Source organism: Arvicola amphibius, chromosome 14 (assembly GCF_903992535.2).
Source record: "Arvicola amphibius chromosome 14, mArvAmp1.2, whole genome shotgun sequence".
Lineage (NCBI taxonomy): Eukaryota > Metazoa > Chordata > Mammalia > Rodentia > Cricetidae > Arvicola > Arvicola amphibius.
The window spans coordinates 8,516,486-8,533,633 of record NC_052060.1 but is presented as its reverse complement, the minus strand read 5'-3'; the positions used below and the strand labels follow the sequence as shown (position 1 = coordinate 8,533,633).

The window sequence follows — 17,148 nt, the reverse complement described above, 5'->3', positions numbered from 1 at the left end:
TGCAGGAGGTCACGGGAGATTCAATGTGCTACCAAACATGTATCAATAGTATTAACCCTGGTGTGGTACACGTATAGTCCCAGCCCTTAGGAGGCTGCGGCAGGAGGATAGTGAGTTCAAGGCCAGCCTGGACTATAGAGCATGACCCTGTGACAAAAAGAAAGGGGGGGGGGGGTTAGTGTGCAACTGAAGCTGAGTTTTAATGTATGCTCTTAGAGCACTTGATGTCCTTGGTTCAATTTCTCAGTCCCCTCAAAACCATAAATACAGGGGCTGAAGAGATGGCTCAGTGGTTAAGAGCATCGCCTACTCTTCCAAAGGTCCTGAGTTCAATTCCCAGCAACCATATGGTGGCTCACAACCATCTGTAATGGGGCCTGGTGCCCTCTTCTGGTATGCAGGCATACACACAGACAGAATATTGTATACATAATAAATAAATATTTAAAAAAACCATAAATACATATAGATAAACAAATAAAACTAACATGAAAATTAATAACCAAGTCAAACGTGGAAATGCATACCAGTATTCCTAGCCCTGGAGGCTGGGGCAGTAGGGTCTGAGGTTCCAAGCCTGCTTGGGCTATACAGTGAGACATGATCAATCTCACACTAACCAAGGTAACTGGGACTGGGGGAATGGCTCCCAGTAGTGTGTGTTCCAGCATTTATGAAGTCCTGGGTTCCAACCCCAGCAACACATAAACTGGGCATGGTGGCACACTCATATAATCCCACACTGAAGGGATTCAGAAACCCAAGGTTGTCCTCAGTTACAACATGAACCCTTCCCTCCCTCCCCCCCAAACACACACACACACATACACACACACACAAATGTGAGTTCAACTGATTAATATGAGTACTAGATAATAAACATCCTTAAGTCATTTATTCCTGACCCTTGGAGATGACAAAGTTTTACTTTAAGCGGATCTCTGCCATTGACCATGTAATGAGATACCTACCTATTCAAGCCAAGTGTCCTGTAAGAGAGAAATCCTGAGAAAATGGGGCCTAACTATTTGTATATGAGAGAAGCCGAATGTGAGATTCCAATCTCCCCTTTGCCTGCTGACTCGGTGACCACCATGTCTTTTCTTCCTCCAAGGTGCAATCTGTATATACATGTGTCTGAGAGTGTATGTGTTATCTAGATAAACACACACAGAGAGGAGGAGGGAGGAATGTAGGGAGGGAAAGAAGAGGGACAGGGGGGTGGACACCTTTAATCCCAGCACTGAGCAGGGAGGGGGGATGGGCAGTGATTTTGAGGTCAGGTTGGTTTACATAGTGAATTCCAGGACATCCAGGGCTATGTAGAGAGACCCTGCCTCAAAAAAAGCAAAGGAAAAACCAAATTCTTCCTTTAAATCTCTTAACTTGAGAATCAACTATTGGATTACCAGAGAACTGCTAAAAAACAGATATCTGAGAACTTACAAAACTGTCACATATCAATCGTTAATAAATAAATTTATATTGAGATAAAGAGGGTATTTAATCTACACTTATTCTTTTTAATTGTATGTATATGTGCATCTTTGTAGGTATTTGCTATATGCATATGGGTGTCTGGGGAGGCCAGAAGAAGAGGTGACAGCATACCCTGGAGCTGCAGCAATGGGCAGCCATGAGCCACTTGACATGGGTGCTGGGAGCTGAACTCAAGTCCTAGGCAGGAGCATGAGGTCTTCTTTTCTTTTTTCTTTTTTCATTCTTTTTGTTTGTTTGTTTTTTGAGACGGGATTTCTTTGTGAAGTCTTTGGCTGTCCCAGAACTAGTTTTGTAGATCAGGCTGGCCTCAAACTCACAGAGATCCACCTGCCTCTACCTCTGGGATCAAAGGTGTGTGCCACCACTGCTTGGCAAAAGTAGATTCTTTTCTCATACAATATATCCTGATTATAGTTTCCCCCCCCTCTACTCCTTCCAATTCCTCCCCATTTCCCCTCCTTTCTGTCTCTCATTAGAAAAGAACAGGCTTCCAAGAAACAATGGCAGAACATGACAACATAGAATGAAATAAGATGAAGCAAAAACTATCATATCAAAGTTGGACACAGCAACCCAAGAGAAGAAAAAGAATCCCAAAAGCAGTCACTAGAGTCTGAGTCTCATGGTTAGGAGTCCTGTTGTAGGGGGCCGCTTGTTTGTTCCTAGCTGCTCAGCCTCGAAATAATCACACAGAACCATGTTATTTGCAATACTGTTTGGTCAATAGCTTAAGTGTATTTCTAAACTCATATCTTAGATTAACCCATCTCCATTAATCTATGTATCGCCACATGACTGTGGCTTACTGGGTAAAGTTCCATCCTGTGTCTTGGGTGGGCTACATGGCTTCTCCTGACTTTGTCTTCTTTCTCCCAGTATTCAGCCTAGGTTTCCCCACCTAGTTGTTGTTGTTCTTCCTCTTCCTCCTCTTCCTCTTCCTCCTCCTCCTCCTCCTCCTCCTCCTCCTCCTCCTCCTCCTCTTCTTCTTCTTCTTCTTCTTCTTCTTCTTCTTCTTCTTCTTCTTCTTCTTCTTCTTCTTCTTCTTCTTCTTCTTCTTCTTCTTCTTCTTCTTCCTCCTCCTTCTTCTCCTCCTTCTCCTCCTTCCCCCTCCTCCTCCTCCTCCTTCTTCTTCACCAGTAGTGTTTGTTTTACCCTAGGCTATCTAGTCTCTGGTTCTTGGTTACCCAAGAAGTGTCAGGCATGAGTTCCCTCTTGCCTGACACTGCTTGGGCTTAAGTCACATCAGACATTGGTTGGCTACTCCCAGAAACTCTGTGCCTCCATTGCCCATATATATATTCCCATTCTGTAGGTTTCTGCTTTGTCCAATTAACGGTGTCTTTTCCCATACAGAAGCTTCTCAGTTTTGTGAGGTCCTATTTGTTAACTGTTGAGCTTAGTGCCAGCACTATCAGTGTTCTGCTCAGGAAGTCATCTCCTGTGCCAATGATCTCAAGGCCATTCCCCACTTTCTCTTCTACCAGATTCAGTGTGTATGGTTTATGTTGAGGTCTTAGATCCACTTGGACTTGAGTTTTGTGCAGGGTGATAGATACAGATCTATTTGCATTCTTCTATGCAAACATCCACTTTGACCAATACCATTTGTTGAAGATGCTGTCTTTTTTCCAGTGTGTATACTTCTGGCTTCCTTATCAAAATCAGGTGTTCATGGGAGTGTGGATTTATGTCTTGGCCTTCGATTCCACTGATCAATGTATATGTTTTTAATTCCAATATCTTGTTTATATTGTAGCTCTGTAGCATAACTTGAAATAGGAAATTATGTGACCTCCAGCAGTTCTTTTACTGTTCAGGATTGTCTTAGATATCCTGGGTTTTTGTTTTTCTATATGATGTTTAGAATTGTACTGTCAAGGTCTATAAAGAATTGTGTTGGAATTTTGATGGGGATTGCACTGACTCTGTTGATTGCTTTCGGTAGGATGTCAGTTTTACTATGTTAATCTATGAGCATGGGAGATCTTTTCATATTCTGATATCTTCATCAATTTCTTTCTTCATACATGTCCTTCACTTGCTTGGTTAGAGTTACCTCAAGATATTTTGTATTATTTGAAGATATTGTGATTCTTTCTCTGATGTGGGAGGGTCTTGTTTGAGTTGATTTTATTGGTTAATAAAGAAACTGCCGGGCTCATTTGATAGGCCCGCCCTTAGGTGGGTGGAGTAGGCAGAACAGAATGCTGGGAAGGGAAGTTAAAAGATGCCATGCCTCTCCTCTCTGAGCCAGACGCAATGAAGCTCCAGCCCAAGATGGACGTACGCTAGAATCTTCCCAGTAAAGCACCACTTCGTGGTGCTACACAGATTATTAGATATGGGTTAATCAAGATGTGAATAAGAGGCTGGAACTAATGGGCCAGACAGTGTTTAAATGAATGCAGTTTGTGTGTTGTTATTTTGGGGCATAAGCTAGCCAGGCGGCTGGGAGCCGGGTGGGAATGCAGCCCACCACTCCCAATCATTACATTTCTCAGTACATTTGTCATTTGTATACAGGAGGGCTACTGATTTTTTAATGTTATTTATTTTTTAGTTTATCTTGTACTCAGCTATTTTGCTGAGAATGCTTATCAGCTGTAGGAATTTTTAGGGTCACTTATGTATACTATCATATCACCTGCAAATAAAGATACTTTGACTTCTCCCTTTCCAATTTGTTCACATTGGTTTCCTTTAGATGTCATTGCTCTAGCTGAACAGATAATGGAGAACATGGACAATCTTGTCTTGTTTCTGATTTTATTGTTTTGATTTTCTCCTCATTTAATTTGATGTTGTCTATAGGCTTGCTGTAAATTACCATTATTATGTTTAGGTATGGCCCTTATATTCCTAATCTCTCCAGAACTTCTATCAAGAAGGGACGTTGGATTTTGTCAAAAGAAAAATTTCTGTATCTAATGAGATGGATCATGTGGGGTTTTTTTTTTTAACCTAGTTTATATGGTGAATCAAATTTGTTGATTTACATGTGTTTAACCATCTCTGAATCTCTGGGATGAAGCCTACTTGATCATGGTGGATTTTTTAAAATGTGTTCTTGGATTTGGTTTGCAAGTATTTTTGTATCTGTGTTCATAAGGGAAATTGTTCTGTAAATTCTCTTTGTTGGGTCTTTACATGGTTTAGGTAAAAGGGTAACTGTGGCCTCATAAAATGAACAATGCTCCTTCTGTTTCTATTTTATGGAATAAATTGAGGAGTATTGGCATTAACTTTTCTTTGAAAGTCTGATAGAATTCTGCACTAAAACCTGCACTAAAAAAAGCCCAGGCTTAGCCAGACAGTAGTGGTGTATACCTTTAATCCCAGCACTCAGGGAGGCAGAGGCAGGAGGATCTCTGAGTTCAAGGCTAGCCTGGTCTACAGAGTGAGTTCCAGGACAGCCAGAGATACATAGAAAAACCCTGTCTAGAAAAAAAAAAGGGCCTGGGCTTTCTTGGGGGGTGGGGCTGGGAGAGTTTTAATGACTGTCTATTTCACTGGTGGTTATATGTCTACAGGCTTATCTGCTCCTGATTAAACTTTGGTAACTGGTATCAAGAAAATTATCCATTTCTTTTAGATTTTTTTTCAATTTTGTGAAATACTGGTTTTTAAAGTATGCCTTTCTGATTCTCTGGATTTCGCTGGTGTCTGTTGTTATACCTCCTTTTCATTTCTGATTCTGTCACTGTGAGTATTCTCTATCTTTTAGTTTGGATAAGGGTTTGTCTATCTTGTTTTCTCAAAGAACTAACTTTTGTTTCACTGGTTGTTATTTGCTTCTGTTCTACTGAGTGGGATTATTTCTGGCCATCTACTACTCTTGGGTAAGTTGCTAGTCTAAGATCTCTACAATTTTTCGCTGTGGGCATTTAGTGCTGTCAGCCTTCCTCTCGGCACCACTGTCGTTGAGTCCCTAAGTTTGGGTGTGCTGCGTATTTGTTTTCACTGAATTCTAGCAAGTCTTTAATTCCTTTATTTCTGTCTTGATCCATCTTTCATTAAGAAGAGAGTTGTTCTGTTTCCATGAATTGAAATGTCGTCTTGGTGGATTTTTTTCTTTGATGCATAAATTAGTGTCCTTTTCTATCTTTTTTGATTAATTTTGGTTCCGCAGGCAGGGAACTCTCTCATTATTTTGTTTTCCCTCCCCAACTTCCTTGTCCTCTAACAAAATACAAAGACATCTTTAACCCACACACTTACCCCCGAACCAGAGTGTAAGTCATCAAAAACTGAGGAAGGGCTCCTAGCCAAAAAAGAGATGCATCAAACTGTAGTGATCTTGTTCTGACTGCCTTGAACTATGAGTGCTGATGTTCTGCTATAAATGCAGCTGCGCACCTTCAGGTCCCGTTCTGCTATAAACGCAGCTGCGCACTTTCAGGTCCTGTTTTGGTGCCAACAGCTAATAGCATCTCCATTATGTCCTTCTGAGACACTGAAGCTCAACACCATTCTCACCAATCTCCATTTATTCAGCTTTAAACATGGACAGAGCATGTGTATGGGCAGTGTTAGAACTTAAAGCGAGGTCTACCTTTCCCAGAGAAGTTGTTTTGGGCATGATTACATTGATCAGATTGATTCCAAGTATAGGGAGAACTGAACAGAACAGGAAGAGTTTCAAACATGAAAAATGGGCTTTACAAACTAAAACAAGGCAACATAAAATCCCAATCCCTAAATAACAATGAATTATCAAAAATGTGCCTTGGTATAGAAGCACTAATAAAATAATCCTATTTTTCTGAGGGAAATTATTGTAAGGTCCCGAGTATGAAAGACAGTAAACAAAGAGGTGAGGGTCATCAAAAACAGCTCAGTAGTAAGGATTTCCAACATCTGTCCTTCTGTGTCTATTATATGCTGCCCAACTTAATGCCAAAAAGGAACCAAAATCAGATTTCTTCCAACCCAAGACTAAGACATGCCATGTTGGTTTTTAGGGACACTGCACTTCCTGAATTAAAATAAGAAAATCAAAGTGTAGATGACAGGCCACTTTTCCTTCCCACTGTAATTTTCTTGTTTGCTCTCTGAAGATCAAGGCAAGTATAGTCTCAGACTCCTGAGTTATTCTTACCTTGCTAATGTGGCCAAGAGTAGGTACTCTTGCACAATTAAGACAAAAAGACTTTATATAGGGCTCTGGCTCCTCTGTATTTGCTGCAAAGTCCACTACTGGTGGGACAGAGATTGGAGGAGGAGGTAGAGACATCCATTACAAGACAACATGACAGCAGAACCCTAGCTAGACTTTAAGGAACTGATTCTACTCAGGCAGGAGCAAACTGACATAATTAAGTTTTACACTCAAAAAAGTATTCACTGTGAATTCAGGAACAAGAGGCATTTGGTTGTAGATACAATTCCATCTGTAGGTCCTAACCTTAAATTTAGAGAAATACACTCATTGCATTAATATTATGGGTTGGGGTTTCTTACATGATTCCTAAATCCATCTACTACTTTGTTTGCTTGTTTAGTTTTGAAACAATTTACAGCTATGATAAGAAGATTAATGCAGGCAGCCCTGGTTCCGGTGTAGTCTTTAGTTTCAGAAAGTCCATCGGTCATGTAGCTGGTTGTCATTGCTAAATCTGTTGCTTGCAGAGGCCTCAGAGCTCTGGGTTTGCCGAGTGGAGTCCTCACCATTTAAGCTCTTCCTACATACTGGGCATGTGTCATGCTGAAACAAAATGATATCAGTCCATGTAAACAGCATGACCTTAGAAGCTAGGAATACCAAATACTTAAGATACCCCCAAACCAAGCTGGGGAGATGGCTCAGTCAGTAAAATGTTTACAAACAAATACAGAACCCATGTAATGGTTCCATGCAATCCACATAAAACACCAGTGACAGATGTTTGTAATCCTATTGCTGGAGAGGCAGAAACACAGACCCTGGGGTTTGTGGCCAGCCAGCCTAGCCTGATCTGTCAAGTTCTAGGTCAACTAACCAGAAACACCATCTCAAGAATCAAAATGAATACTTCTTAAGAAAACAACATCTAAGGTTGACCTCTGACCTTCCCATGCCCACAAAGACTATGTGCTCATATGCCACTTCACCTCCCCCATTATGATATAAGGGTACCTGCCTAGCATTCACGGGGTCCTACGTTCAATCCCTAGTACCATCAAAACAGGATATCTCTGGTATAGAATGTTAAGCAGAATGGACAGAATTCTAAGTCAAGAAGTTAATAAAAGCTAACAGATAACAGCAAATAAAACTAACTACTAACAGTGACCTGAATTATGACAAAAGGGTATCTATCAATTACTTCCCCATGTAGTCTACATGAGGCTACGCAAACCTTTCTTTGGGGGGGGATAAAGAGGAGGCTGGAGCGAAACTCAGTGGTTAAAAGCATGCACTACTCTTGCAGAGGGATGAGCTCAGTTGCCAGGACTCATGTGCTACAGTCTGCAACCCAAGCTCCAGAGAATTCGACACCCTCTCCTTGCCTCCAAGGGCATCTGTAATCATGTGTACAAACCCACTCCCTCCACATACATATAAACATGATTAAAAATAACAATTACATCTGTAAGAGGACAGAGAACAGTGTTTTAGGTTTTGCAGGCTATCCCACTCCGGCACAACCCTTCAGCCCTGCCCAGCTAGCACAGGAGCAGCCACAGTCTGTTTAATGTTTCAGGAACACTGTATTCACAAGACCTGTTGGCATGCCACCATGGCCTCTTTGCTAGAATACACTATGCTCTGGTTAGAAGCACTGCAGAGGGATAATAATTGAACAAAAGAACCTACATGACACTAGGAGCCAGGCAAGGAGGCTAAAATTTGATTTGCTTGCCTCTCTGAACTGCAACTTCACCTCTCCTCTGAAGCAGCCTCGTCCCAGCCCAGAGCTGTACTCACCAGTTCTAACCACGGCACAATGCAGCTGCTGTGGAAGAAGTGGTTGCAGGGTAACTGCCGGACTTTCTCGTCAACTATGTAGTCTTCTTTACACACTGGACATTCTAAACCTGTATCTGTGGGAGGAAGATGTGTGTGTTAAAGCAACAAGCAAAAGGAAGGAAACAACCAAGAGCCAGGCCTATTGTGCAGGCCTGACCCTAGCACTGGAGAGCAAGGAGCATAGAAGGTCAAGGTTAACCTGGGCTACAAAGTCTAAATCAAAAACAAATAAATAAAAAAAAGAATAAAACCAAACAAGCTGCCTCTTACTACCTAAGAAATGCATTAAACGCCGGGCGGCAGTGGCGCACGCCTTTAATCCCAGCACTCGGGAGGCAGAGGCAGGCGGATCTCTGTGAGTTCGAGACCAGCCTGGTCTACAAGAGCTAGTTCCAGGACAGGCTCCAAAGTCACAGAGAAACCCTGTCTCGAAAAACCAAAAAAAAAAAAAAAAAAGAAATGCATTAAAAAAAGTAAAAAAAGGTGCCCCTTGCCGGGCGGTGGTGGTGCACATCCTTAATCCCAGCACTCAGGAGGCAGAGGCAGGCAGATCTCTGAGTTCGAGGCCAGCCTGGTCTACAAGAGCTAGTTCCAGGACAGGCTCTAGAAACTACAGGGAAACCCTGTCTCCAAAAAAAACAACAAACAAACAAACAAATAAATAAGGTGCCTCCCCCCCACACACACACTAAGGGGGGGAGTTATATTTAAGAGGTAGGCAGATAAGAAGTAAGAAATTTATTCAAAATGGAAACAGAAATGGCAATAGACATAAAAATGGTGGGGGAGAGGGAAAAGGAAAGGAAGAAAGGGAGGGAATGGGAACTGGGATTGGTGTGTAAAATGAAAAAGATAGTTTGGTTTCTTTTAAAAAAAGACAAAAGAAAAAGAAAAAAAAAACAGCGAATGGGGCTAACTCCAATAGACCTAACAGGAATCATATATAGTAGACTCAGTTCCTAGAATAACAGATTAGAAGAATTAGCAGAGTTGTCCCAGTGAGGTGACTTGGAGAATAAAGAAGCTTGACACCAAGTCTGACGTCCTAAGTGCAATCCCTGGGATCCACATGGTAGGAAAAGAAAACCAACTCCCACAAGTTACCCTCTAACCTCCACACATGCATTGTGGTACATGTGCACAAAGATACAAAATAAATATAATTTTTAAAACTAAAAAAAAAAAGAACAGATGCTGGGCGGTGGTGGCACATGCTTTTAATACCAGCACTCAGGAAGTAGAGGCAGGCGAAACTCTGAGTTCGAGGCCTGCATGGTATAAAAAGCAAGTTCTAGGACAGCCAAGCCAGGGCTACACAGAGAAACCCTGTCTTAATAAACAAAACAAAACAAACAAAAGAGCAGAAACTTATTTGTCTATTAAATAAGACAGGGAAAACATGCTCCCAAATGTACGGCAGCATCTGTCACCCAGTTTTTGCCTAGAAAACAGTGGCAACCTAGGCTCCTAACTGAAGGATTCGTCTCAGCAACATTAGTGGTGTCCACTCAGTGCTTTACACCTTTATCCTGCTCTTCCCCTCACTGTGCTCTCTGTAGTGTGTCCCAGGGTCCTCTGAAGTTGTTAATTAAAGGCTGTTCCAGGAGATGGTGCCACAGAACTGCAGGAGACAAGTGCACTCAGGACTCCAAACCAACCAACAAAAGACTTTTTTCCCTCAGAGAAAATGGCTACTACATTGAAAGTGCTAAGGGTCAAATTCTGAATCGCAGAAATCTGCTTAACAGTATCTAATGGCTGAGCTATGCTCCAGGACTTAACGATGATCAAGGCATCTGAAGAAAAACTGCCCCTTAAAAAGAAGTTCCTTCCTTCCTTCCTTCCTTCTTCTTCTTTTTTTTTTTTTAAGACAGGAAGACAGGGTTTCTCTGTGTAGCTTTGGAGCCTGTCCTGTAACTCTCTCTATAGACCAGTTTAGCCTCGAACTCAGAGATCCTCTTGCCTCTGCCTCCTGAGTGCTGGGATTAAAGGCGTGCGTCATCACTGCCCGGCTACCACTTTTTTAAAATTCTTCTCTCATACAATACATACGGACCCAGTTTCCCCTCCCTCCACTCCTCCTCGTCTCCCCCAGATCCACTCCTCCTCTAATAACCCACTCCTATTAGCTCTGGAGTGGACTCTGATGTGAGAAGCAGAGGGAGTCTGATCAGATAGGAAGAAAGGGGCTTGCCGTGGGAGACCTTCAACTGCAAAAGGAGCTCCAAGATGTTTCAGAAGAGTTTTCAAACACTGCCTCCATTTACCTGATGGCACCTCACATGGGAAACAAATCCCTAGCCTTGTATCTGTCCTCTTCATCTCCCCATGGTATCATGAACCCAACACCATTTCCAACAGCCTTTAAAATAATTTAGTGAATTTTGCTTCCAATAGTAAGTTCTTGTACTAACTATAATCAAGTTTTATACAAATAACTGTATCTCTTTATTTCCAGTGGGACCTAGAAAAAGCAGGCATGCTAACTAGGTTCTCCACAGTTGGTATCCAGACAGGAATGTTAGAAAACCATAGCTTTAGAATAGAAATGTACTAAATATTAGATCAGATGTTCTAGGATGACAGAATAAATATGAAAATAACTTACCAACTTGTTCCTGAGTTACTGTCACTGTTGGGAGAGAAGTGATCTTTTCCTTATCCGCTGGAGGGGGACCTGTGTTTTCTAGCTGTCCTAGAAGCTACAAAAAGAAAAAGCAGCAATATTTGTTATCTTAGTAACTGAAGAGGGAGCCATCCAGCTGAGAACAAACAGTGCAAGCATTAAGGATGCTCACTGCTCTTTACTTCTGCAGGACTCCAAGAAGCTGGCCTCCCCTTCCAGGTACTGGAACACACAGCTGCTTCAAAATGTCAGAGCAACACCAGTGTAAGCCAAGATTTTAAGACAGACTCTTAGCTTAAAGGCTCAGCTTTGGGCATAAAGCTAATTCAGACCAAGAGTTGTGATATCTTGAATAAATTACAACTAATAAAAAGTAATAGCTAACTGGTTCAAAATTTCATTTGGTCAGAAGGAAGGGGTGGGAGTATGAAGAAATGGGTATATTACTGTCTGGGAGAAGACTAATAAATAGACAACATGCTTTCTATTCTCGCAGTCCCCAGGGAAATGAAAATCAGTCAAGTTAAGATGAACATAAACAAGTGGAAGCAATTACACACAGCATGGAAAGTTCTTGACTCTGCTTCCTTCCTCTACTTTGCTCCATCTAGCAGAAACCCCTGCTTCAACATGTGAAACCCTATTTTTCTGTGAAGTATCTGTTCCTCATAGGACTAAATAAGAGGACAAAATCACAATATATTGTTTTGTTACAGGAGAAGTCTTTACTTCCTCTAGAGGTAAAATCATCTTCTAGAAATCCCCTGCTGCCTAGTAGGAACATGGAAACTAGGCTGGACCCATAGCCCATCCATCCGTTTGGTAAACACAGAAACCCAAAGCTCAAAATATCAGTGAAAGCAGAGTGGTTGCCATCTCAGAAAGTAGCAGAAGGAATGCAGGAAGCCTGTGGAACCATGAGACACACTGAACAGACACCCTCTCAGAAGGCAGCTCCTCACCTGGGTTACAATGGCATCAAGCCCTGTCTGACCCCAGGCATAGTCCCCAGGGTTGGAGTGCAGCATCCCGCTCCTATACGTGAGATGAGACAGACAGGATTAGGGGGGGTGGCCGGGCTCTGCCTTATAGCACTGGGGGGAACTAATAATGGACACTGCTCTCTCAGAGCTGAAAAGTCACTAGTCCGCTAGAATCGGGAGGCAAAGAAAATCTCTGTATTTGAAAGGCCAACCAGATTATCTAGAAATGTGCTTCCATTCTTAATAAATTTTGCCTAACTGGAACAAAATGTGAAGCCATCTAAAATGCCACATAAAATCCCAAAATAAAAAGAGCTCACTGCCCATGGGTTAAGAAAGGTGTTTTGGCTGCCCCAAATCTACAGCAGACCTCCCTCATTCAAAGAGGCCACACGTGTCCTGCACAGTAAGGACTTCCTGGTAGAGAAGCGGCCATAACAGTTCCTGTGATATGACCAGCACTTACAAAGGGACTTGGCCGGACTTCTTTCTTAGTGCTGTTGGTGCAGTACCTTGGATGAAGGCACAGGTTCTAGCTAGATCACATTTAATTTAACCAGAGGCTGTAAAATGGAATAAATGTGGGGAAGGACTGAGGCGCCTCTGAACAGAAAACCCTCCTATAGCAACATTATAAGTCACAAATAACTAGAGGAAAGACAGTTCTTAGAAGACACTCTCTGTATTCCTGCCATGCCTAAGTGTCACTCTGACACTAGACTATGTGTGTCTTTGGTTTGTTTTGAGAAACTTTCTCACTTTGAGAAAAGAAAGTAGAATGTTATATTTTCAACTTCAGAAAATTCTTAAAGCACAAAATCTTCTTGTGTGGTCCATAAGGAAAACTCTGTAGGGAGCATGGCATTCTCCACCTTGACATTTTCCTCAGACCAGGACAGAAAAGGAAGCAGGTATATCCTAAGTATCTTAAGACCAGGACAGCCGTCCTGAGCATCCACAAGGAAAAGTCAGTTCTGAGTGAGTTTGGGTTCGGCAAACAATGGCAGTCCAACATCCCAGGCACATCCATATACTCACCTATGCAGCTTTTCCTTCTCTATGATACAGAAACGAGAGCTTCTAAAATGGTACTACTCAAGAAGAATAATACAAAGAATGATCACTCACCAAGAAAAGGGATGTGGGGATCCAGGAATTGCAGAATTTGCAAAGAATCCTGCAAAGATCTGTTGTATTATTCTGTTAAAAAAGGGAAAAACTAATATAAAACACACAGAAATATTCTATAGACAACCATGGCTGACTGTTCAACAACCAACACCTAAACCACAATTGTTTCCAACAGTCACCACACAAAGACAGCAGCAGAAATCAGTCCACTGCCTGGAGTATGTGTCCAATTACTGCTCTTTGTGAGTTCTTCCATCTTCAAAATTAATACTACTTTTGTGAATTAGGTTAGAAAAATACCTGATGTTATGATGTAGCTGTCAAAACATTTCCTTGGGTCTCTGATACTAACGAGAAAGGGTTCAAAGGATGCTGACCCAGAGGCATTTTGGGCCCATTTCCCTCTTAACAAGAGCATTAATCTAATCAACATAACTTTGACAGCAGCTAATATCAAACCACAAGACAATATGTCTACAAATTATTCAGTACTTCTCTCCCCTCAAACTTGGTTAGACTTAGTGACTTACATCTTTCAGACAAGATTTGACAGAAGTGACTGTGTGGCTTGCAAGATTAGGATACAAAAAGTCACCATGATTTTTTTCCTTCTACCTCTGTCTCTATTGGATCATTTACTCTAAAAGAGCAAATTGTCGTGGGGACCCTGGAGACCTGTGTGGTGAGGAAACTAAGGACTCCTGCTAATACTCAAGTGAAGGAACCATCTTGGTAGATCTTCCACACCCAGTTCACATATTCCAATGACTATGCCCACAATGCCACACAATTTTTATTTCTAGTTTGTTTATCTTTATGTGTGTGGCCTGCCTGATGTCTGGGCGTGCAGTGTCCATAGAAACCAGAAGAGGGCATCAGATCCCCTGAACTGGAGTTAAATCGGAGTCAAGCCATCATATGGGTACTAGAAATTGAACCAGGATCCACTAGAAGAGCAGCCAGTGCTCTTAACTGTGGAGCCAGGTCTCCAACCCTGCAATGACTCTTAGTTTTTGAAAGGTATTTAGCAGTAGTTACTCCTGTCTTCTTGATTTCAGTGAGAGTGAATCAGCTTCTTTTTAAAGCAGGTTTGTTTTTGGTTCCCAAGAGGGTTAATATTGTCGATCTGACAGGATCTAGAATCACCATGGAAACAAATCTCTAGGTAAGGGATTTTCTAGATTTGGTTTATTTAGCTGAGGTAGGAAGATCCATCCAGGACATGGGTGGCACATCCCATGGGCTGATAGCATGAACTGAATAAAGATGAGAACTGAGCAACAGCACCCATCCCTCTGCCTCCTGCCTGCAGACGCAGTGTGCCCAGCTGCCTCAGGCTCCTGCCCCCATGACCTCCCACCATGATGGACTGCACCCTGGAACACTGAATCCAAGCAAACCCCTTTCCTCCCTTATGTTGCTTTTGTCAAGTATTCTATCTCAGAAATGTACACAGTAACTAATACAGTTCAGTTTTCAGGGTGTAGTGGTTCATCCCTATGCTAACAGGGAGGTGAGGAAGGAGGATTGAAAGGCCAGTCTGGGCTACGTAGGATACGCCAGGCAAGACATGGCAACATTCTGCCTTAAACAAACAAACAAAACAATGGTTCCTTTCTTCCTGGAACTTAAGTCTAGCGGGATGAATTATAAGCAATGAGTTCTAGAGACTGGCAAGTCAATACAGCATGTCCCTCCTCATCCTCCCACTCTCTTCTCCTTGGCATCAGCCAGGCCTTCCATCCATAACTGGAGGGCAGATGACAGCAGTTGAAAGTATAACATCTTTACTAAGTAAAAAACTAGAATTCCCCTTGGCTATTTATAAGAAAGTATGTGTGTGCTGGGAGATGCACAACGGATCCCTTATAGTAGACTTGTGGCGTCCAAACAGTGAAAACTGGGTTCCATGCCAATTCCCTATTTCAATAACCCTCAGAAACTAATCTGGTATTTTCTGATCATATTTCAAGAAATGATCTCTACTTGGTAAGAAAAGTAAGTGGAAAAAAAAACTACTACTGACTATATAGTCAATTATGTTTGGACATCTAAAATCGTGCAGGTTCATTTTACAATACAACATCTAAATAAAATTAAAAATAGGTGGGTTGGGGCTGGAGAGATGGCCCAGTGGTTAAGAGTACTGGCTGCTCTTCCTGAGGACCTGGGTTCAATTCCCAGAACCCACATGGCAGCTCACAGCTGTAACACCTGTTCCAGGGGATCCGGTGCCCTCATACAGACATATATATGCAGGTAAAACACCAATGTACATAAAATAAAAATAAAGAAATATAATCGTGATTATACAAAGGAAAGAATTCATTAAGAAATAATTTAAATGACCAAAATGTGCAAAACATTTTGAGAGAACCAAAATCTTAACTTAAAACACCTACAATGAGAGTAAAATAAAATTAAAAAAAAAATCAAGATTGCTATGCATTGAAAAGATGTTGACTGTACAGTACAATTCATCTGACAATGCTTTTTGTTGTTGCTTAGTTTGTTTTGTTTTTTAGCTAAAGGCTCATGTAGTCTAGGCTGGTCTCAAAGCCATTATATAGTTTAGGCTAGCCTTGAAGTCCAGATTCTCCTGCTTTCACCTCCCAAGAGCTGGGGTTACAAGTATGTGCCACCACACCATACTCAAACATATCATTTATTCTATTGCACTGATTAGCAGACATTGTGGCTGGCTAATCATAGATCCATCCTCAACACCATTCACCTTGACACCTCTCAGTAGAGAATAAAAAGTTAAATCTATACTCATCTAGCTTTCTTTACATCTGTGAGCAGAAAACGTGGTGACACAGGGAATTTTCTTAGCACAGAGTATGAGGTAGTAGAAGAAAAATTCCCTTTCCTTTAACAAAAATGTAATATAAAGCAGGCTTGGTGGTACACTCCTATAATCCCAGCAAATGGGAGCCTAAGGCAGGAGGACTGGAGTTCAAAGCCAGCCTGGGCTACTGTGCAGATGTAAAGAGCCTATGCAAACTGGTTTTAAGCAGGGAATGACAGAGGAATGTCATATTAACCCACTGTTCTCATCTGTTTAATTCTGATCTTTGCACTCTGTAGTAGTTTGAATGAGAATAGCCCCAATTGGTGGACCTATTTGGGCAGCACAGGAAGTGTGATCCTGTTAGAGGAGACGTGTCTCTGGAAGCAGACTTTGGGATTTCAGCTCAAAGCCTTCCCACTGTACCCTTTTTCTGCCTCCTACTTGCAGATCGAGATGTGAGCTCAGCCACTCCAGGCAACATGGTTACTGTTGCTGCTGTTCTCTCTTGCTATGATGAACTCTAACCCTCTGAAACCATAAGCCCAATTAAATAATACTTTCTTTTATAAGTTGCTCTGATCGTAGTATTTTATCACAACAATAGAAAATTAACTAAGATGGACCCCAATGTTATGTAATATACTTGCTATACCTCTTGGTATCTTTCAAACTTTTTCATTTACTTTTTCTTTCTATCCATTCATCTATTCACCCACACACCCATCCATCCATCTACTACTTACCTACCTACCTACCTACCTACCTTGAACTCACTCTGTAGACCAGACTAGCCAAAAAGTCATAGAAATCTTTCCACCTCTGCCTCCCTTGTGCTGGGAATAAAAGTATGTGCCACCACATTGTTTTTTGAGACAATATTTAACCCAGGTTAGTCTTGAACTCATGATCCTCCTCAGACTCCCAAACGCTTATAAGCATGAACTACCAAGCCCAGCTTCTTCTAAAATATTGATAAATTTCCTCCGTGTTAATCTGTGGGATTAGTAAAAATGCTAGATGAAGCGTATTAGATTTATCACTCTCTACTGTATCACCAATCCTTAACTGATAATACTTGAATATATCATTCAATTTAGTTTTATTTTCATCTTGTCTATACTTCTGTCTTGTTCACAAAAGTAAGTTTGAGGACCTTATAAAGATT

At 41.6% G+C, this 17,148-nt stretch overlaps 1 protein-coding gene across 1 annotated transcript in view; it reads right to left on the bottom strand.

The window, feature by feature from the left end:
• Window positions 1-5,969: 5,969 nt before the first annotated feature.
• The window catches only part of Rnf115 (ring finger protein 115), a 64,648-nt gene continuing 53,469 nt past the window's right edge, over window positions 5,970-17,148 (bottom strand). Inside the window, exons 5-9 of the mRNA XM_038311748.1 lie at window positions 13,187-13,258; window positions 12,038-12,110; window positions 11,058-11,151; window positions 8,408-8,523; window positions 5,970-7,204 (exon numbers count right to left, since the gene is read on the bottom strand). Coding sequence (XP_038167676.1) covers window positions 7,073-7,204; window positions 8,408-8,523; window positions 11,058-11,151; window positions 12,038-12,110; window positions 13,187-13,258 — 487 coding nt within the window. The 3' untranslated portion in view covers window positions 5,970-7,072. The remainder of the gene's footprint in view (window positions 7,205-8,407; window positions 8,524-11,057; window positions 11,152-12,037; window positions 12,111-13,186; window positions 13,259-17,148) is intronic.